The sequence below is a fragment of the Mustela putorius genome, unplaced genomic scaffold, assembly GCF_011764305.1.
Source record: "Mustela putorius furo isolate JIRA1106 unplaced genomic scaffold, ASM1176430v1.1 tig00000785_pilon_pilon_pilon, whole genome shotgun sequence".
NCBI lineage: Eukaryota > Metazoa > Chordata > Mammalia > Carnivora > Mustelidae > Mustela > Mustela putorius.
The window spans coordinates 3,852,756-3,875,750 of NW_025421480.1; the positions used below are offsets into that span (position 1 = coordinate 3,852,756).

Below are 22,995 nucleotides of genomic sequence, written 5' to 3' on the forward strand. Positions count from 1 at the left end.
AAACTTTTATAAAAGAGGCAGGGACAAAGTTTGCCTTGAAGGGTTTGCTTGGGAAGCAGTGATTTATACCAGAACATCTGATTTCATGTGTTTGTGCCAAGCGTGTTTCCTTTTTGTCTTTTTCCTTTTTATACGCAACAACAATAGGAGCATGTTTAATATTGATGAGTTTGACCTTCTGGGAATTATAGTATCTGTACCCTTTCGGAATACAAATGCTATTTGATTTATATGGTAAGTACGTAGAATTTTGGAGATTAGCATTTTAATCAACTCCAATCTCCTAGGATTTTTTTTTTTTATTCCCTCACCTTACCATTTTGTCAAGAAAAGTTTGAAAAATGAATTTCTGAAATGGCAGCTAAGGTCCTCTCCTCTAGACAGATGCAAGGTCTGCATCAAACACCAGAGCCGCACTGGATGTGGGAACCTTCCCCAAACCGTACGCTCGAGCCCATTAACACTGTTCAAGACGATCAGGTGTTCAAGAATAATCCATGCATATAATCAGCAAATATTTACCGAGGGGCCTCCACACTCTGGCTCCCCCAGACTGGAACGTGGGTCCAGGTGTTCCCCATTTAAGATTTTTTTTGTTGTTGTTGAACTTTTCCCCTCGCAGGTCCCGCCTCCTTGAAGCTGGCGGTGCCCCCTCCGGCCCGCGAACTTGCCCCGCGGCGACCACGCGACCGGTGCACGCGGCGGAGAGGAAAGCGCCCGAGACCCGGCAAGCGTCCTCCGCGCGCGGCTTCGGCGAGGGGCGCGGCGGGGGCGGCGGCGGCGGCGGCGGCGGCGGCCACCGGGGGGCCCGGCCCGGCCCGCGTCCCGCGCAGCCATTGGCCGGCTCCGAGCGCCGCACTGAGCATGTTCGCGCCCCGCTCGCGCCGCGCTGCAGCCGCCGCCACGGCCGCCGCGGGCGCGCATTGTGCGGAGAAGCGGCCGAGGCGAGCAGCGCCGGCCGCACGCGCGTCGGCCTCCTCGCGCAGAGGCTCGCCCGGCCGCCGGCCCGGCCCCCGCGCCTCCCCCTGTGCGGGCTGGGCGCCGAGGACGGCCGGCATGGCCTGAGTGTCGGCGGCGCCTCGGCCGAGCAGCGGGGTTGCGCCATGGGGAACCAGGACGGGAAGCTGAAGCGCAGCGCAGGTGAAGCCCTGCACGAAGGCGCAGGCGGCGCCGAGGATGCCGTTGGGCCCAGGGATGTGGAAGCCACAAAGAAGGGGAGCGCGGGCAAGAAGGCGCTGGGCAAGCACGGCAAGGGCGGAGGGGGCGGCGGCGGGGAGCCGGGCAAGAAGAAGAGCAAGTCGGAATCCAGAGCCTCCGTGTTCTCCAACCTGCGGATCAGGAAGAACCTGTCCAAGGGGAAGAGCAGCGGCGGCTCCCGCGAGGACGTGCTGGACGCCCAGGCCCTGCCGGCCGGGGAGCTGGACAGCGCGCACTCTCTGGTCACCAAGACGCCAGACCTCAGCCTCTCGGCCGACGAGACGGGCCTGTCGGACACCGAGGGTGCCGACCCCTTCGAGGTAACCCGCCCGAGGGACCATGGACCCGCCGAGGCTGGGGGTGGGGGCAGGGTGGTCTTGGAGGGTTTGGAGACCGCCGCGGGGACGCAGGACGGACAAAGGACCAGTTCGGGCTCGGACACGGACATCTACAGCTTTCACTCGGCCACGGAGCAGGAGGACCTGCTTTCAGACATTCAGCAGGCGATCCGCCAGCAACAGCAGCAGCAGCTGCTGCTGCTCCAGGGCCCCGAGGAGCCTGCGGCGCCCTCCACAGCCGCCTCCCCCCAGCCCGGGGCCTTCCTGGGCCTGGACCAGTACTTGCTGGGCTCCAGCAGCGCATCCGGGGGCGCCCCTCGCAGTCCGGACACGGAGCAGGCGCTGCCTGCGCGCTCCGAGCTGCCCGGCAGCCTGGTCCCCGCGCCCCGGGCGCCCGAGCAGCCCCCGCCCCCCGGCGGCCCCGGGGCCTCGGCGGAGCCCGGCCTGCCCGTGGACCAGCCCACGGCCGCAGACTCGCCCTCCTCCACCGCCTTCGCGTTCCCCGCGTCCGCGCCGGGAGAGGGCTCGGCCGCGGCCGCCGGGCCAGGGGCTGGGGACACTGACGAGGAGGGCGAGGAGGACGCATTCGAGGATGCCCGCCGAGACTCTCCGGGGGAGGCGTGGGGCCTGGGGCTGGGAGACGGGCCCCCGGCGCCGGGGGCAGAGCCCGAGGGGGAGCCCGGCAGGCCCAGCGCCCCGGCGGCGGCCTCCCTGCCCAGCAGCCCCGCGCCCAGCCCGCGCTGCTTCAAGCCCTACCCGCTCATCACCCCCTGCTACATCAAGACCACCACGCGGCAGCTCAGCTCGCCCAACCACTCTCCCTCCCAGTCCCCCAGCCAGAGCCCCAGGATCAAGAGGCGGCCGGAGCCCTCCCTGAGCCGGGGGCCCAGAGCCGCCCTGGTCTCGGCCGCCGCTCCGGCCAAGAAGCCCCGGGCTGACGGCGGCCTCGCCTGCGGCCTCAGCCGCTCCGCCGACTGGACCGAGGAGCTGGGCGGCCGCGCGCCCCCGGCCGGGGACTCCGCGCACCTGCTGGAGCGCGCGGCGGCCTCGGAGGGGAGAGGGGGGACGCCCGCCGCGCAGGCCGCCAAGGTGTCTGGGGCGCCGGCGGCTGCGGACGGTTTCCAGAACGTGTTCACAGGTGAGTGCGCTCGGGCGGAGCGGCTGCCAATCGGGGCCCCCGCGGTCACCTGCTCCGGCCCGGACGCCCAGACCCGCCTCGGGCAAGCCCTGCCTTAGGGGGATCCTTTCAGGTCCTGCACACCAGCTCAGGAAAGTCCCTGTTTCTCTTTTCTTTTCTCTCTTTTTTCCTTTCCTTCCCCTTTTCCGTTCCTTTCCTCTCTTTTCTTTTTTCGTCTTTTCTTTATTCTTTTCTTTCCAGGGAGGACAGCTTTGTTGCGTCTCCTAAGTTGTCTCAAAAAAGGGCTCCGTCCATTTCTCCCAAACAAGTGCTGGTCTCTATGCCCAGGGTCCCACCAGACAGATCAACTCCCCCCGACCCCTTTTTTTTGGGGGGGGGCATAGTTAGCTGACCCATCATTCTCTTTCTGTCCTGATCCCCACAGCATTAAAAAGAAAAAACTTGTTAATGATTCTTTGACAAGGGTCAAGAAACAAATAATTTATTTCGGTGCTATCCAGAGTTGATCTCTGCCTGCTCTCACACGTGTGGGTATATATGTGTGTATGTAATATGTAGTGCTAGCTCAGCCATCGGGGTACACTACTCACTGAACTTAAGGGGACATTCCTGATTGCTGATGCGACCAAATCTGACACATGGTATTAGAAAGTTAATAAATAATGAAATAGAATATTAGGAATCATTTTCATTGGGTTTTATGTGCAGTCAAAACAGGGCATAGCTTGGAGATAGTGAAGTTGAGAAAACCGAGGACATGTAACCCAGCTGGCACCTCTCCTCAGCCGTTGTTATGGATTCTGACGGGCACCGTGAAAGCCCAGCTAAGGGGTCCACTTACTGTGGTTAAAAAGCAAGTAGTTCAGTGAGTTTACCCTTTCTTATAGGCCGATAGGTCCCAAGGCCTTTTAAGTGCCTACTGGTAGAGCGAGAGTTTGTTTCTTGTTCTCTTCTACTCTTAGTTATTAAAGGAAATATTGACTAAAAATTTAAGGAGTAGAAAAGAATGAAAATTTATGCAATTGCTGGTAGGTTTGTGATAAATCTTTGATTAAAAATTTCAAATGTGGGGCGCCTGGGTGGCTCAGTGGGTTAAGCCGCTGCCTTCGGCTCAGGTCATGATCCCAGGGTGCTGGGATCGAGCCCCGCATCGGGCTCTCTGCTCAGCGGGGAGCCTGCTTCCTCCTCTCTCTCTCTCTGCTGCCTCTCTGCCTACTTGTGATCTCTCTGTCAAATAAATAAATAAAATCTTTAAAAAAAAATTTCAAATGTAATTTAAAAAGCTTAACATCCTCTGTTTTTGATTATCCATTTGATAAATGGGTTAGTTATAAAATATTTCTTTTTTAAAAAAATTATTCATTTGACAGTGAGATCGCAAGTAGGCAGGGAGGAGGGTGGAGGTGGGGGGTGGGGCAGGCTCCCTGCTGAGCGGAGAACCCCATGTGGGGCTCTATCCCAGGACCCTGGGATTATGACCTGAGCTGAAGGCAGAGGTTTAACCCACTGAGCCGCCCATGCACCCCCCTATAAAACATTTCTTAAGTGACATTTCTCAGTGGGCATAGCTACTTTGGCTAACTGCCATTAATGTTGTAGTTACTTGTATTTACTACGTTTTTATTTTAATTTTTATTTAAAGGATCACCTTTTATTTTATATTTATAGATTTTTTTTTAAAATTTTATTTATTTGAGAGAGAGAGAGAGCATGAGAGGGGAGGTCAGAAGGAGAAGCAGACTGTCCGTGGAGCTGGGAGCCTGATGCGGGGCTCGATCCCAGGACTCCGGGATCATGACCTGAGTCGAAGGCAGTCGCTTAACCCACTGAGCCACCCAGGCGCCCTATATTTATAGATTCTTAAGAGTAGCTTCTTTTTATTCACTTTGTTCATTTATTTACTGCTTGCTCCCTTTCCCTCTCTCACTCTTTTTAACTTCTCCTCCCTTCCTTTTATTGTGTAGGTTAAGTTAAAAGTAATGCTTATAGTCTAATACCCTGTAGATAAATTATAAAAAATATAAACAAAACAAATCCCTGAAAGACTATTTTGAAGGAAGAAGACAGGAAAGTTCTTGAGTCAATTTTGTGAATTTAATGTTGGTGAGAAAATCATATGTTTCCTCTTTAGGGAATCATTCATTTATAAATGTGTATGTATATGTATGTATTTTTAAAAACGATTTATTTATTTAAAAGAGAGTGCATATGCAGGGGGAGAGGTAGGAGGAGAGAACCTCAGGCAGACTTCCCGCTGAGCACAGAGCCCAGACTTGGGGCTAGATCCCAGGACCCTGAGATTATGCCCTGAAGGAAACCAAAAGTCAGGTGCCCAACCCACTGCTTGGGTGTCCCTCTGAATATATATTTTTAAATGATAATGATTCACATTATCATTTATAAATATTAATGGTTGCTCTTTCTAATAGATTAGACTCTGAATATACATTTTTAAAAATTTTTATTTATTTTTTAAAGATTTTAATTTATTTACTTGACAGAGACGCAGCGAGAGGGAACACAGCAGAGGGAATGGGAGAGGGAGAAGCAGGCTTCCCATAGAGCAGGAAGCCAGATGTGGGACTCGATCCCAGGACTCTGGGATCATGACCTGAGCGGAAGGCTTAACGACTAAGCCACCCAGGCTCCCCATTTTTTATTTTTTTTAAGATTCTATTTATTTATTTGACAGATCACAAGTAGGCAGAGAGGCAGGTGTGGGGGTGGAGGCAAAGCAGGCTCCCTGCTGAGCAGAGAGCCCAACGAGGACCTGATCCCAGGACCCCGAGATCATGACCTCAGCCGAAGGCAGAGGCTTAACCCACTGAGCCACCCAGGTGCCCCTATATATTCATTTCTTAAAATTAACAAATGTATATATGTATATTCTGGACATCTACATTGTACCAGGCAATATGTTAGTGGCAGGACATACAAAGGTCATTAAGGCATGGTTCTGCCTCTCCAGGGCTCCCTGAGTACGCAGGAACGGTGGGGAGGTGCAGTGCCATCCTGTGGGAGCATCAGGTAAAGGGGCTGGTCAGGAAAGAGGACCGCACAGGAAGATTGATCAGAGTCCTGGTGATTGTAGGCCCTAAACAGGCTGAAGATTTGTTTTCTCTAAGAGAAAAAAAAAGTTTGTTACTTGCATTTTATTTTAATTTGCTAAGTATTTCCAAATTTGAAATTTCAGACTCTTAAAGGAGTCCTATTCAGTAAGCATCTGTATTCTGTTGGCTTCTCTAGGGAGTTGTTTTTGTTTTTGTTTTTTTTTAACCATGCAGGGCAGAAGTGTAGCTCGAGTTGTTTTAATATGGACATCAGGGGCACCTGGGTGGCTCAGTGGGTTAAAGTCTCTTTGGTCATGGTCTCAGGGTCCTGGGATTGATCCCCGCATCAGGCTCTGCTCAGCGGGGAGGCTGCTTCCTTCTCTCTCTCTCTCTGCTGGCCTCTCTGCCTACTTGTGATCTTTGTCTGTCAAATAAATAAATAAAATATTTAAAAAAATATATGGACATCACTGACTTTGTCTTTGATGTTTGGATCTAGCTGGTCAGTGATCAGTAGATGTTTGTGTGGCCATTTCCACATATTTTTCTCACCCACTCATGTTCTCTAAAAGAAAGTGATAGGTTTAACCTAATCTTGTAACTGGTGGGGAAATGCAGGTAGGTAGAGAGAAGAAATGACTCAAGGTTACCCTGTGATTCATTCAGAGGTAGAGAGAAGAAATGACTCAAGGTTACCCTGTGATTCATTCAGAGGCAGAGCCAGAAATAGAAGCTGAGTCCACTGATTCCAGCCTGAATGTCCTTGCTTCGTACTCATTTTTAAACCTTTGGTACTGAAAGACAACATCGAGTCAAAACTACTTATAAAAAAATAATTTTAAGTCTTCACTTAGGAGATGTTTCAGTTCTGTTTTTAGTAAGACCCGTCTGTCCCTTTCGATATTGAAAGGGCCTGCCTTGGGCTGGAAGAAGAGGGGTTATGGGTCAGAGGAACCAGATTCCGTCGAGGCAGCTCTCAGGGAAACTGTTCTTGTAGTGGTTTGGTGAACCCAGAAGGACACACGTCCCTGTTTCTCTGTTGCGGTTTGTTTTCTTGTCATCTGGCTTCACATTTGGTTCTTTACCACCCTCTACAGTTTTATGGGCCTCTTGGATATTACCGGACGCCTGAGGAACAGAGGCATTCTCCTTAGGGAAATTGGTTTTTTTGGCCTTCATTTTGCATATCTTTGGCTCCATTAATCGCCAGCTGCCTTTGAAGCAGGTGATCATTGTATCTATAAGCCTCCATAAACATCTTTTATTTTTAAACCAGAGTGAGGGTTGTCAGCTCTGGAGAAAGACACAGATGTTGTTCGCTTTTTAGTGCCTCCCAAGTGTAGGGAGAAAATTCAAGTGGAAAGAGATCTTTGTGGCACATGTTTGTATTTGTTTGGTAGATAGAAAAACATTTAGTGAAGACGGAAACCAAAACTTTATTTTGTGTTGGCTGTTAAAAACTGATGATGTGGGGCAACCTGGGTGGCTCAGTCGGTTAGGTGTCTGCTTTCTGCTCAGGTCATGGTCCCAGGGTCCTGGGATCGAGCCCTGTGTTGGGCTCCCTGCTCGGCGGAGAGCCTGCTTCTCCCTCTGCCTCTCCCCCCCTCTCTCTGTCAAATAAAAAAATAAAATCTTAAAAAAAAAAAAACAATTGATAATGTTTTAGGCCATCATACTGAAATCTTTCCACAGTTAATTTGTTGGACATGCATCTTTTTCCATGTTGAGTAGGAAAAAAATGGCTTCTGAAATTTGAGAGGTTCCTTTGTCCATCAAGTCTAGCAGAAGCTTGTTAATAGTTTTGTGGTTAGTTGGTTTGGACAAAATACTAAATTTGTGATGCTAAATCAAATACTAAATTTGTAATGCTAAATCACTTTTGATAGGAGTCTCTCCAAAATCAATTATGCCCTGATCTGTCCTTTTCTAAACACGTGGAATCAAAGTTTAATCTGTTTTCAACGGCTTAATGTCATCATCAGGCAGGTCATTGTTAGGTGCTGTGAAAATATTGGGGAAGCGTTCATGCTGCTGGTTCCTGTCTCCTGTTTCTGAGTGTTTGTGTCTTTGCTTTCTGACGTCTGCTAGTCCGTTCACGGGGCTGTCTTTTTTCTCTTTGCCACCCCTCATACTTCTGATTTGATTTTTCTGATCAGTTTGTTATCGGTTGGCAAATCCTATAATTATGATGTAAAGTTTTATTTATTCCACTTCTCCTGAGTGCCAGACACTGTGGTGCATTACATAATTTTCTGTAATCCTTAGAACAACCTCGAAATAAAGCTATTTATTTCTCTTTTCCCAGTGAGCTAAGCAAGATTCAGACAAGAGAAGTAACTTGCCTCAGGGCAGTAAGCTAGTCAAAGCTTCATCTAGGATGTGGACTTGGATAAGCAAATCTGTTGTGTATAAAATGAAATGCAGTGTATCCGTGAGCTTTTAAATGACTAGCTAATTAGTAAATGGCTTGTGCTTTGGCTGTTGGATTGTAGGACTCTCATTTTGGCTTTTCTAAAGGTTATCTTGATTTTTATATCCGTAGAGATGCTCCAGTGTAGGAGTGCAGGTTTTCTTATATAGCTTGTTAAATGATTTAACTGTGAATTTGTTGAGGACAGTTGCTGTCTTATTTCTAGTGTTAGCATCTGACAGAGTCTGGTTGTCGTTCATGTCCAACACATGAAGGAAAGTCAGAAATCATCCCTCATGTGCGTATATAACACATCTCACTGTAATGGGTAAAGGGCTTCGATGCATGCTCTGCTTTTTCCTGTATTTGGACATTTCTTAAAATTAACAAATTATTTTATCAGGATAGATATAAAATTAACAAATTATTATATCAGAATAGATTTTGGTAACAAAAGCTAGGGCTGGAAACACTGTTCTTAAATCTCTCTTATTTTATTTTTTAAAGATTTCATTTTTATTTATTTGGCAGAGAGAGACACAGCAAGAGAGGGAGCACAAGTAGGGAGAGTGGGAGAGGGAGAAGCAGGCTTCCCGCCGAGCAGGGAGCCCAATGTAGGGCTCCATCCCAGGACTCTGGGATCATGACCTGAGCCGTACTTAACGCCTGAGTCACCTAGGCACCCCCTTAAGTCATTTTAGTCTGATCTGCAACATCCTTTCTCATGTTTTCTTTAAGACTGTTTGGATTGAAGTCAGGTACCCCAGTGATGGGTTTTAATGTCTGCTTTATGAGCTGCGGACTGGCCTACTTCTAAGTGCATTTAGGCTTAGGGTAGAAGCAATGTGTATTTGAAATTGAACAGATGCTTTTTGAGCTGTGTTTCCTTCTGATTCTATTAAAAACTGCTGAACCTATTCAGTCGGATGATGGTGCAGCAGTTGTTCTGCTATCATTCTAGATGAATTTGTATCTTAGCTTTTTAAAGGGACTCTCGAGTAATTTTTTCTTACACATATGAAGCTACAGGAGTCATTTCACATTAATAATGTGAAAATTAAATGAAATAGTTTATATGAAGCCACTACGGCTCTGTCTAGTAGAGGCACGTAATTGGTGCTGTGTGCTTTCCTCTCCTGGTTTATTGCCTTAATAAACTTCATTGCTCAAAGTGGACCAAAACCAAATTGGTTAAGACAAAACAAAACAACTCTGAAACTGTATGCAGAAGGTTGATTCATGTACCTAATCACTGTTTTATTCCCATTTATTCATCATTTTTTCCCTTCTATCATTTTCTGTGATTGTTGGTTTTCTTCAGAGTTTGGATAAGGGAAGCCTACGATGGAGATGTAGCTGTGTGATTGGGGCAGTTGCTCATTTTTAAAGGAGGGCTGGGGAAGAGGAGGCAGCAGGCAGACACCCTTCGGATTCTCGTCCTGCAGAGCATCTGGACGCAAGGCCTGACTTTGCACCCTTAACCTCCCACCGTGTCCGTCGTAAGCTCTCAACTTGAGACAAGCTAATCGTTTGCTGTTTTATGAATGTACATCTCATTTTCCGGATTTGTGCCCTTGCCTTGAAGTTTTTACCCTCTTGGACCACACTCTATTTGTCTCTTGATTTAGCATCTGAAAGGGCTGTTTAAATTCCCATTTTCATTTCTTGTGTCTTTACCAACTACTCTTAACTGGCATCATTTATTTCCGTATCTCTACACTTAACGTCTGCATCATATTATGAACGCTTTTGGGGTTTAGGGATTCTTTGGTCTTTTTTCTCACCTATTTCTGCTTTTCCTTCCACCTTGGATACTCACCTGATTCTGTCCATCATCTAATCTCTACCGACACATCTACCAATGTCTCTTCTGTGTCTGCTGTGTGCCAGGAATATGACAGACACTTAGCATTCCAGGGTTTTATGAATAATTGTTTGCCACTTTTAAAATTTTTACCTACTTTTTTTTTTTTTTTTTTGAAAGACTTGATTTATGTGTTTTAGAGAGAGAATGAGCATGAGTTGGGGGAGGAACAGTGGGAGGGGGGTAGTGTGAATCTTCAGTGGACTCCCCGCTGAGCACGGAGCCCAAGATGGGGCTCCATCACATGACCCTGAGATCATGACCTGAGCTAAAACCAAGAGTCGGTGGGGGGGGTGCCTGGGTGGCTCAGGGGGTTAAGCCTCTGCCTTCTGCTCAGGTTTTGATCCCAGGACCCTGAGCCGATCAAGACCTGAGCCGATCCAGGGTCCTGGGATCCTGATCCAGGGTCCTGGGATCAAGCCCTGCATCGGGCTCTCTGCTCAGTGGGGAGCCTGCTTCCCACCCCCCCACCGCCTGCTTCTCTGCCTACTTGTGATCTCTGTCTGTCAAATAAATAAACAAAATCTTAAAAAATAAAAAAGATAAAACCAAGAGTCAGACACTCAGCCGACTAAGCCACCCAGGCACCCCCCACCATTTTTTTTTTGGAAAAAGCAAGTTGGGTATCTAGGCTTCCTATTGAATTCAAACTGGAAAATTACTAACATTTTTGATCAGTCAAAATTAATAGTTTTTATTGAGGTATGATTGAATCTGAGGAAAGAATGATACTTTGATAGAACTTGTTTTGAAAGAACATCTTATATTTGGTTGATTTTAAAATAGCAATGATAATACAGTAATTGAGCTTCCAATTATAAATTTTATTGGTGATGAGAGAAGAAGTAAGGAAATAGAGAAAATTTTATTGCTCTGTTTATTTCTGCTTGTGTGTTGTAAGTAATAACCTGATGTTAATGAAATTTAGCATTAAGGGACCATTAGAAAGAAACAAATAACTACTGCTTGTGGCTTGATAGTTATTGGATGTAATTTTAGTGGCTGAAAACTTTCCCAGGCTTTTTTTTTTTAAATATTAAAAATACAAATATACGACACATACAACTTCTAGTCAATTTGAAACGCTATTTAGTAAAGCAAGGTATTACCGCATTGACATTACATGAACAGACAATGGCAGGTATTGGATGCTCTAAGAGGACTCTGACCATGCGGGCGAATTGTTACTCTCTGACATGGGCGCCTCTGTGGATGAGAGAAAGGGAAACATGCATGTCCTCCACCTTTCCAAGCATGTCCCGGGAGGTGCTGACCAGATAGGAGGGCTTCCACTCCTCTGCGATCTGCGATCCAGTCAGTTTCCACATATCCTGAACCTACTCGAAGCTGTATTTTCTGTTCTACCAGAGCCACAATGAGCTGAAGATAGTCTATTTATTTTCAGGGACAATGGGATGATTTCTTGAAAAAATTAAGCCTGGACGGTGTTTTAAATGATGCTCATTTTCCTACTCAGTTGCCTCTTTTTATACTTCAAGCAGAAGCGTTCTTTGTTGTGCCTGGTAACGTAGTGGGCTCCTATGGAAATGAATTCTGTGTCATTTAAGCTGTGGCTTTGCACACACGGGAGGGGAAGGAGTGAGTTTAGCAGGAAGCTCCTAGCTCTGCTGCGACAGTAGCACAGGCGGAGACGTCTTTCACTCTGTCTCCCTTTCTAGAGGATGTCACCGGTTTCCTGGAAGACCCGGGGCAGTCACTTCTTCCCTCTTCATGGTGCCCTGGTTTCCCCGGCCCAGGCAAGAAAGCTGCTTCGTCCAGGTCTCATCCGGCCTGGAGTTCTGTGGAAGGGACCGTCGCAGCACTTAACCTTTTCTGCTAATGGTGATGCTCTTCACGTTTCGTTTCTCTATTGTTAGAGCCGAAGACAGTCCCCCTGGGGGAGGGTGTGTTTGTGCGGTGGGGTAAAGACAGCACTCGTGGTCGGGGATGGCCAGAGCAGCAGTGTTTCGATTTCGCTACCTTCCACCGATTGTTGATGGACACTGCAGGGAGTGCGATCTGGACTGCTCCGACGGCCAGTATCTGACGGGAATCTAGGATCTTGTGTTTCTGAGCACGAAGGTAGTGAGTAGGTGTGGTGTATGGCTGACATGCTTTATGAGAAGGAAAGCTGTGTCATACCATGTATGAGGCAGAGGGTATAGAGAGCATGTCTGTGGAGTCTTCCTAATACGGACAGCAAACTGAGCAAGTTTTCTTGTTTTTTTGAAGATTTTGTTTATCTGACACAGAGACACACAGCGAGAGAGGGAACACAAGCAGGGGGAGCGAGAGAGGGAGAGGTAGGTCCCCCGCTGAGCAGGGAGCCTGACATAGGGCTCAATCCCAGGACCCCAGGATCATGACCTAAGCCGAAGGCAGATGCTTACCGACTGAGCCACCCAGGCACTCCAGAATCTTTAAAAAAAATAATAAAGAAGTTAAAATACATTTATGGAACTGTATTGTATTTATAACAAAAAAGTCCTCGTGTAAGTATACACCCATGCAGTTCAAACCATTATTATACTCAAGGTTCAACGATAATTGATTTTTGTATGTTTTCAATTTTCCCAACTCTGCTTACTCAAAATTTTTATTAATCTATGGTATTCTGTGTAGAAGTTTTCATTGACTAAAAAACTTTCTTAGAGATGGAGGCTAAAAGGTTTTGGGAACTCCTAGGATTTTTACTTTTGTTTTATTGTCCATGAAGAAGTGCAGCTTGTTTAAGCCCATTAAGAAGCAAATGCACAGAATAGAGCTATTTGAGGCTTACAAATGAATTAATTTGAATACTCTGTGGAAAGTTATGCAAACAATGAGTCTCTTCACTCTTAACATACAGGTCTTTTAAAAGTAATGTAAACAATGGGATAACAATAGAGATAATCTTTTGCAACTCAAATTTTTTAAAAGATTTTTATTTATTTATTTGACAGAAAGAGATGGAGAGAGGGAACACAAGCAGGGGGAGTGGGAGAGGGAGAAGCAGGCTCCCCACTGAGCAGGGAGCCTGACATGGGGCTTGATTCCAGAACCCCAGGATCTTGACCTGAGCCAAAGGCAGACGCTTAAGGACTGAGCCACCCAGGGGCCCCTCCAACTCATTTGTTAGCCCAGGTTCTTGTAAATCATTGGTCTCTTCTCTTCCACTCCACACCTTTTGGAATCTGTAGACGAATACTTCCCCTTGGAGACATAAGGTATGCAAATTCTTTATGGGAGGTGTTATATTTTGCAGCTACCTAAGATGTTCTGCAAGATGATTATATCTTAACAGAGCGCTATTTTGGTTAAATGGCTTTGAGGGTGTAAAATGTTTGGATAGTATCCTGGTAGTTTATTTCAGGATATAGGATTTGATCTGTGTCTTCCAATTTTAGAAAAATCCCAAAGTGTGTTGACTCTGTTGGATCTAGCATATTGTGGGTGGGCATATGAGGTTGACTAAGAACTGCAGTGATTTCTGCAGACAGACCGTTGTCTGAGCCAAACGTGCAGTATAAGTGAAAAAGTCATCCTAGAAGACTTCTGTCTCTGATTCAGATTATTTTGGTAAGGAGGCTTATTTGATTCTGAATTCACAGATCATTTTCTCCACCATCTGCCTTGGGATAGTAAAGGCTGGCATACAGATTTAGGTAGCTTTGGGCTAATCCCTAAGGTTGAGCCACCAATTTCCTTTTGGTTTTATTACCGATTAAAGTTACCGATCTCTAGCTTCTCTCTCTCTCCTGGGCATCGGACACATCCCACTTAGCTATCATGGCTCTGGCTCCTCTCTGAGAATTCTCTACAAGACAAGAGAGTAAACTATTAACAATATAAAGATGGGCAGCCAGTGCAGTTTAGAAACATGTCAGTGATTCCTTACTGCCCTGAGGCTAAAGTTTAAAATCTCTGCTATATATGTATTAATATTCTAACACTCCATGGTTTTATCCCCTCCTTGTTGCTCAGTCTGTCCCTTATCCTGAATGTTTCAGGTCTTCAGCCATCTCATGTTTTCTCTAGTAGTTTTAGATATTATTGGCACTCTGTTCCTGATCTTCAGGGGGAAACGAAGAGCATTTACTCATACCCCTCGGTACATGACACATCCCATCATTCGTCCATGCAAAACTCTTCATTTTGTCCATATTTATGCCCTGTAGAGGTTTCCTTCCGTATCCAAAAATACAGTATCCTATGCAAACTTTTGTAAGCCGAAATGGTGCAAAGCAAAGAAACAATTACCATTAATTTATATGGGAAAAATTTTGAGGGTTCCCAGACTCAAAAAACAGCCTCTTTTAGGCTTTTTCTGATACTTTAAGATACATCTTGCTAATGGCTGCTCGAAATAAATGAAGATGCAGTACAGATGCTCATAGACAGGGTTCTACTCTGGAGGCGTGGTGCTGACATGCTGCGTGTAGTTCCTCGGGGAGGCGCTGGGGGCGCCACGCCCCGCGCTTGGGGCTCCGGCAGCCTCTGTAAAGGCCCCGCTGGAAGAGAAAGGCTCGGTGCGGTTTCCGTTTTTTGCCTTTTTAAGGGAAACCGAAAAAGTCCTTTTTGGATTTCTTTCGGTGAGTGAAAATAAGTACTAATGCGGATCTTTTGCAAAAGCAGATGGGCATTATGTGACCTTTGGAAGGAGGGAATAGCTGTGTGTGCACTTCGTTCTCTGCCCCCCCAGACGGCGTAGGGAACAGTGTGATGTGTGTAGGGAATTGCCTTTGATGTTTGACATCCTTGAAATTTTTGGAGTAGTTTTGCAAAGTACATAATCTTTCTGTATGTATTTTAGTTTATACACACATTCTGAGTTGGAATTCTTTCTGCTGCTTTTTGTGTTTTATTTTTAAAGATTTATTTGAGAGAAAGTGAGGAGGAGAGGAGGGAGAGAGTCTTAAGCTGACTTTTCATTGAGCTCAGAGCCCCGTGACCCCGAGAGCACACAACTAGGAGTCAGTTGTTTAACTGATTGGGCCAACTGGGTGCCCCTTTGTGTTGCTTAAAAAAAAAAAAATAACACCCCCCAAATCAGCAGGGTTTGGAAAGAACTTTATAAATTTTTCTGGGTGAATATCTGTCAAGTTCATTGCTTCTTACAGCTCTATAATATTCCAGAAAGTGAGGGTTCTGCTGGGTTGTACACACCAGGGGGCACTGTTCACCTTTTTTTTTTTTTAAAGATTTTATTTTATTTATTTATTTAATGTATTTATTTGACAGAGATCACAAGTAGGCAGAGAGGCAGGCAGAGAGAGAGAGAGAGGAGGAAGCAGGCTCCCTACTAAGCAGAGAGCCCGATGCGGGGGCTTGAGCCTAGGACCCTGAGATCATGACCTGAGCCAAAGGCAGAGGCTTAACCCACGGAGCCCCCTAGGTGCCCCCACAGTTCTGTTCACCTTTTATTGTGTGTGACTCATGTACCTTGTGGTTGTGCAGTGCGGTTGCTCCGGACATTCCTCCTATTTTAAGTATTTGCACAGGGATGCACATCTGGTCTCACATTCTTCTCTACAACCACCGGCAACACTGCTGAACATTCCTGTGTGAGAACTTCTGTGGGATATTTATTCAGGAGTGAGGTTGCTGGGCCATAAAGTATTTACTTAATTTGTCTAGGTACTGTCAGATTATTTTCCGGAATGTTTCCCCAGTTTTTACTCTATTAATGCAGTGAATTGGCACTTACCTAATTTTTGGATTTTTTCCAAATCCAATGAGGGAAAGCAGTATCTTGTTTTACTCTTTATTTTGTATTCCTCTGATGGCTAAGGCCTTTGAGAAAACTTTTGTTTATTTTTAGCCATTTGGGTAATGCCCATCTGAATTGCCTGTTGATAGCCTCTTTCTCTGTAGGGTTTCCTGATTTTCCTTATTTATTCACAAGGGTTCTCTTTATCTTTGTAAATTCTTGATATTATTTTATTACCAGTGTTAAGGATATGAAGGATTGTCACTCAGCTCCTGGTGTTCTTTCCTTATATTAGAGGCTAACATAAAAGTGATGCTTCTCAGAGTCCCCTGTAGGTTTTGTTTCAAATGTGGCTTAGGTTTGATGAATTTCCACCTGATTTGGAAGACCCAAATGAAGCCTAGGACCAACTTTTTTTGTTTGCACTTACATGTACAGCTGTAGAACTGTAGATCCTTCCGGGGCCGTGTCAGCAGAGGTCTACTGTTCAGGTGTTCTTTTCTTGAGATGGTGGGGCATGGTGTGTCCCTGCTCCTAGTGTGGCTGGTGGCTGGGGGAGCACAGTTCTGGGGCTGACGGCAGAGGTAACATTCAGCCATGAGGCTTCCTAATTCTAGCAATGGGAGTGTGCTCTCGAAGCCCAGGACTTGAGATCAGAGAAGAGGCAACCACTTCCTTGGTGGCCTGGTTTTAATTTGGTTCTTGGTGGGTAGTTCTAAAAGGATGATACAGTCTTTTTCTTCAGCCCTTCCAAGAGTCTGTACAGTAAGAAATTCCCTGTAGTAACTCTCTCTTACTGTTGAAACTATTTGGAGTAGACTCACTTGTATGTAATCACTGGACTCTTAACGTGTAGAATCAGTTTTAGACATTATATATATTTTCCTCTAATATTTCATACCTCCTTTACCTTTGTTGTGTCCCTGATTGAAAAGAAATGTTTAAATTTTGATGTGATCAATGCTATTTTTCACTTATGTTTTGTGCTATTTTCTTATTTAAGGAATCCTGTCTTATTGCTTGATAACATTCTCTTCTCCACAGTCTTCTGTTAGCTTTATCATTTTACCTTTTATATCAAGCCTTTGAACTATCTAGCATCTTCTTGCCTGTATGATGTAATGTAAGGATTCAGTTTTATTCTTCTTAATATGGCAAGCCAGTTTTTCAACATCATCTCCTATATAGCTTTTACTCATTGATTTTTCATATACATTTATATGATTCCCATACATAGGTAAGATTGTTTCTGAGGGTCTATTCTTTTATGTTTGATTTTCTGTCTTCAGTAACTACTATACAGTTTTAAAAAATGACTTTGCAATGTGTATAATTACCTGGACGTGTGCCGTTTTTCAAAGTTGGTGAACCTGTTGCCTTTTATCTAAGTGTGGAGTTTCTTAAAGTCCTGATGGTATTTGATCTCTTATTAAATTTATAGATTAAGTTAAGGATTATTGTCACTTCTGTGAATTCATTAATTTAGCTCACTTATGTTCTTTTACTAGCTTTCTGGACTTTTCTCCACGGAGGATTTCTGTTTTCTTTGCTGATGTTTCATATGTTTTATTGCTAAGGGTAGTGGTATCTTGCTTTTGTATTGTTTCTAGTTATTATTTGGATAAATCTTTTCAATGTCTTTCAGTTATGTGGCATGATTTCCTTTATAAATATTTTTTAAACCTCAAGGTTAGTTAGTAATATCTAAAGGGTATAGTTAAGATTCTGATCCAACTATATGGGTTTTTGGGGTTTCTGATCCAATGTGTGCCCCCCTGCTCCAGCACTAAGCAATTCCTTATGACATCAGCTAGGTGTTTTATAATTCAATTTAATATTGACATTATCTACCTGGAGATAACAGCAGATCCCACAGGTTAAGGTTTCAATCCTACCAGTCTGCCCCCTCTTCACATGGCAACCAAAAGTCTAGGTGGTAACCTGGACTTCTGACTGACCAGCTATGGGTTCCAACAGCCCTCTCCTTGGGGTCGATTAATTTGCTAGAGCAGCTTACAGAGCTCAGAGAAATATTTTACTTACTAGATTACCATGAAAGGGTACAACTTTATTATAAAAGTTTATTATAAAAGGGTATGACTTGGAACAGTCAGAGGAAAGCCGTGTGTAGGGAAGGTGTGGGGAAGGTGTGGAAGGAGCTTTTACGTTCTCTCAGCATGCCGCCCTCCCCAGTGTGTTCACCAACCTGGAGGTGCCCTAACCCAGTCTTCCTGGTTTTTAAGGAGGCTTCATTATATTGGTTTGATTGATTCAATCATTGCCTTTGGTGATTGAACTCAATCGCCAGCTCCTCTCCCCTCCTGGAGGTCAAGAGTGAGACTAGAAGTTCCAGCCCTCTAATCACAAGGGTTTTTTTCCCCTGGCAACCTGCCCTCCTCCTTAGGAAGGCAGAAGTCCTCTCATTAACATAAATTCAGCTGTGGTTGAAAGAGGTTTGTTGTGAATACCAAGATGCCTTTATTGCTCTTATCACTTAAGAAATTCCAGGGGTTTTAGGGGCTCTGTACCAGAACTGGATGAAAACCATATATATATGTATGCATTCTTACATATATATGTACATATATATGTACATACATGTACACATGTACAATATGTACATATTCATACATATATATGTATTCTTAATAAATCATAATCTCACCAGGTGCCTGGGTGGCTCAGTTGGTTAAGCATCTACCTTCGGCTCAGGTCATGAACCGAGCTGGGGTCCTGACTCTTGGTTTCAGCTCAGGTCATGATCTCACTGTCCTAAGATCAAGCCTCATGAGAGGCTCCACCCTGGGCCTGGAGCCTGTTTGGGATTCTCTCTTCCTCCTCCGCCACCTACCCCGCCCCTCAACTGGCACTAGCTCTCTCTCAAAAAACCAAAAAATCATAATATCACAATAGTCATATGGGCTTTTAAAGGCAGTAGTTTCTTTCTTTTTCTTTTTCTTTTTTTTTACAGCAAAATAATTGGAATATAACCTAGATCATGATGTGTATTGTGTAGATTCTTTTGAAATTATTGTGGTTGTTGTGGCTTTCTTTTTGTTATTGTGTGTGATTAGTGTTTGTGTATCTATGGCTCTCTTTGGGGAGTTACAATCCTAAAATCCAGAAACATTATTAACCTTTTAATTTAGTAAGTTGTTTTTTATACTCAACATTAATAAAAATCTCTAATATTTGAAGCACTTCAAAGGCATCATTTAAACAAGTATATATTTTATCCAGTCAGAAAAACACCCATCCTTTGGTTTCCATTACGTATTTCTCCTTGGTTTGCCCACTACATTTTAGGCTCACTTTTCATACCTTCACCTGGTTTTCCTCGTCCACCTTAACATCTGCCCTCCAGAACCTTTTCCATGCCTGTCTGGTTCAGTTCTTTCATGAATTCCATGTGCAGATTTCCTATTGCCTTAAAAATGTGTTTGCAGGAATACGGGAGTAGATCCAAACTCAACTTCTCTTTCCCCTAAACCCAAATTGCTCCCTTATTTATTGCCTGCCCTGGTGGGTGGTAATAGTTCTGCCATGGATTGTTACTTGTTTCTTAAGCCAAAATCTGGGGGTTGTGCAAGTTAGCCAAGTTCCTCACACTTCCTCTTTATTAAATCCAATCAGACACTAAAATACATTTCAGCATATTTCTGAAAATACTCATCCTGTTCTTTCCAGGGGAATGTTCAGTGCTCTTCTCACAATTTTTCGGTGGCTCTCCATTGACCTCAGAGACAAGCTTTAAACTTGGGGTATAGATCCAAGCAGAAAATTGAATGTGTTCAGCCTAGAGGAGCTAGATTTGCTAGGCGTTGTATGATTTAACTGAACACAAAGGAGGCTGTCCCTGATGGAATGTCCAGCCTTGGAGAGGGTGATCTTGAAAGGAGCGATTTCACTGTTCACGGGAGGTGTTCACCCAGACTGGATGAAGAGCTACCGGCGTCCTCCTAACCCTGGGGAGGTGGAGCTTGGTAACCACTGACCTTCCTTACAACCAGACAAGACCATGATGTTTGACTTCTAAAGTAAGAGCAGTGGCTGTGGTCTGTTTGTCTCATTCCTTTGATTTGAGACTGCTTTAAATATGCCCCAAACTCTTCAACCAGAGGTATTTTAGAAGCTGCCATTTATTAGATTCACTTTTCTGGATTTAACTTAATAAACTAAAATTAATTTTTTCTTTTAAAGTATTTCCCTCTGACATATCTCGTGTTTTCCTTTAAACTTTGACTTGCTCCATGAGCTTTAAAAAAAAAAAATCCCCGAATAAATCCATATTCTAACATAGGTCCTAAAAAATGGTTGGTAGTCATTGTTATTTATGTTCTATGATATCATTTGGCCAATTTTATTAGATTTGTTAGATTACATTTCTTGATCTGTTTTTGCCAAGTTTTAGCTCTTGATTAATCAAAGTTGCATAGCTTTTTTTTTCCTTTCTCAGAGAAAACCTTGATGGAAGCCAAATATGAACTTCATACACATTTTCATAAGCTCTGTAGTGATGCTAGTCAGAGGTCTATATACCAAAGTCACATTTTTTGTCTTATTTATTTATATATGTTGTATGACACAGTGTTACATTAGTTTCAGGTGTACAACTTAGTTTTTTGACAAGTTTATATATATATGTATAGTGTCATATTTACTGCAAGGGTAGCTAACTTCTGTCAATGCACAATGTTATTATAACATCATTGCTTGTATTTTATGCTGTGCCTTTTATTCCTGGGACTTATTCATTCCATAACTGGAAGCCAGTATCTCCCTTTCCTTTTACTCATCTTGCCCAGCACCCACTGTTCCTCCCCTCTGGCAACCATCAGTTTATTCTCTGTATTTATAGGTCTGATTCTGCTTTTTGTTTCTTTATTCATTTTTTTTCTTTTTAGATTCCACTTGTGAGTAGAACCATGTGCTATTTTTCTTTCTCAGTCTGACTTACTTAGGTAATACCCTTTACGTCTGTCTGTGTTGTCACAAATGGCATGGTGACATCCTTTTTGTGGCTGTATAATATTCCACTGTGCGCGCGCGCGCGTGTGTGTGTGTACCATAGTTTCTTATCAATTCATTTATTAACGGACCCTTAGGTTGCTTCCATCTCTTAACTATTGTGAATGATGCTGCAGTAAACATAGAAGTGCATAGATCTCCTCACATTAGTGTTTTCATTTTCTTTGGAGTAAATACCTAATATAGAAATACTGGGTCATATGGTATTTCTATTTTTAATTTTTTGAGCAATCTCCATACTGTTTTGCACAGTGGCCGCAGCAGTTTACATTCCCACCGGCAGTGCCAGAGGATTCCTTTCTCTCCACATCCTTGCCAACATTTGTTATTTCTTGTCATGTTGATTTTAGCCATTCTGACTAGTGTGAGGTGACATCTCATTGTGGTTTTGATTTGCATCTCCCTGATGATGAATGATGTTGAGTGTCTTTCATGTGTCTATCGGCCATCTCTACATCTTCTTTAGAAAAGTATCTTTTCAGGTCCTCTTCTCATTTTTTAATCAGATTTTTTTGGTGTTAAATTGAATAAGTTCCATATATATATATATGGAAATCTCCATATATATAAAGGGAGAAGATATTTGCAAATGACACAGCCAATAAGGGGTTAATATTATATATATATATATATATATATATATATATATATATATATATGATACCTCAAGCTTTTTTTTCCCCCCCTAGGATTGCTTTGGTTATTTGGGATCTTTGGGGTTCCATACAAATTTTAGGATTATTTGTTCCAGTTTTGAGAAAAGTGCTACTAGTATTTTGGTAGGAATTGCATTAAATCTGTAGATTGCATTGGGTAGTATGAAGATTTTAACAATATTTTTCCAGTGCATGATTATGGAATATCTTTCCATTTGTTTGTGTCATCTTCAGTTCCTTTCATCAGTGTTTTATAGTTCTCAGAGTACAAGTTGTTCACTTTTTTGGTTAAGTTTATTCTTAGTTATTTTATTCTTTCTGGTGCAATTGTAAATGGGATTGTTTCTTTAATTTCTCTGCTAGCTCATTATTAGTGCATAGAAATAGTACCAAATTCCAGGTATCAATTTTGTATCCTGCTGCTTTACTGAATTTTCTAGTAGCTTTTTTGTTTTTAAGATTTTATTTATTTATTCATTTGACACAGAGAGAGATCACAAGTAGGCAGAGAGGTGGGCAGAGAGGGAGGGGAAACAGTGAGCCTGATGTGGGACTCAGTCCCAGGACTCTAGTATCATGACCTGAGCCAAAGGCAGCAGCTTAACTGACTTAGCCACCGAGGCATCCCATTCTAGTAGCCTTTTGATGGAGTCTTTGTGTTTTAAAAATTTTTTAAAAAATATTTTATTTATTGGAGAGAGAGAGAGTGATGGGAGGGGCAGAGAGAGAGGGAGAGAGAGAGACTCTCAGACTCCATGCTGAGCACAATACAGGGCTTGATCTCATAACCCTGAGATCATGACTTGAGCCAAAATCAAGAGTTGGACGCATAACCAACTTATTGGAGTCTTTAGAAATTTCTAAAGTATCCTATCATTTGCAAATAGTGACAGTTTAATTTCTTTACCTTATTTCTTTTTCTTGTCTGATTACTGTGTGTGGTTAGGACTTCCAGGACTATGTTGAATGAAAATGGTGAGAGGGGATATCCTTATTTTGTTCCTACCTTAGAGGGAAAGCTCTCTCTTTCTCCATTGAGTATAATGTTAGCTGTGAGTTTTTCACAAATGGCCTTTACTATGTTGAGGTATGTTCCTTCCTCTTTTTGTTGAGTTTTTTTTTTTTTTTTTTTTTAAATCATGAATGGATGTTGTACTTTGTCAGATGCTTTTTCTGTCTCAATCAAGGTGATCATGTGATTTTTAAATTTTATTTGTTGATGTGGTATATGGCATTGATTCCAAAGTCACTTTTTTTAAAGTAGGCTCCATGCCTAGTATGGACCCCAGTATGGGGCTTGAACTCATGTCCCAGAGATCAAGACCTGAATGAGATCGAGTTGGATGCTTAACCAACTGAGCCACCCCAGCGGTCCCCAAATCATTTTTTTAATGCTTTGCAGTGTGACATTTTATTGTAATTGATGTCAGATACTTTTATTACTACTCTTTTCCATATTGTTAGTGTCAGGTGACAAAATGCATCCTGGAAGTCCCAGTTCACTAGGCAGAGCAGTCAGCGTCTTCAGAAAATTTGTAAAGGTGCATGGTATCGAGGACTTGGAAAAACCAGCCCATCTGCAGGCCAATCTGCAAGTGTTTTATAAAGTTTAAATATCAACATAT

At 43.8% G+C, this 22,995-nt stretch overlaps 1 protein-coding gene across 1 annotated transcript in view; it reads left to right on the forward strand.

Annotated features, from left to right (window-relative positions):
* The first annotated feature begins 882 nt into the window (after nt 1-882).
* FMN2 (formin 2) overlaps nt 883-22,995 on the forward strand; it is a 372,598-nt gene continuing 350,485 nt past the window's right edge. The window contains 1 exon segment of the mRNA XM_045084643.1: nt 883-2,673. Coding sequence (XP_044940578.1) covers nt 1,104-2,673 — 1,570 coding nt within the window. The 5' untranslated portion in view covers nt 883-1,103.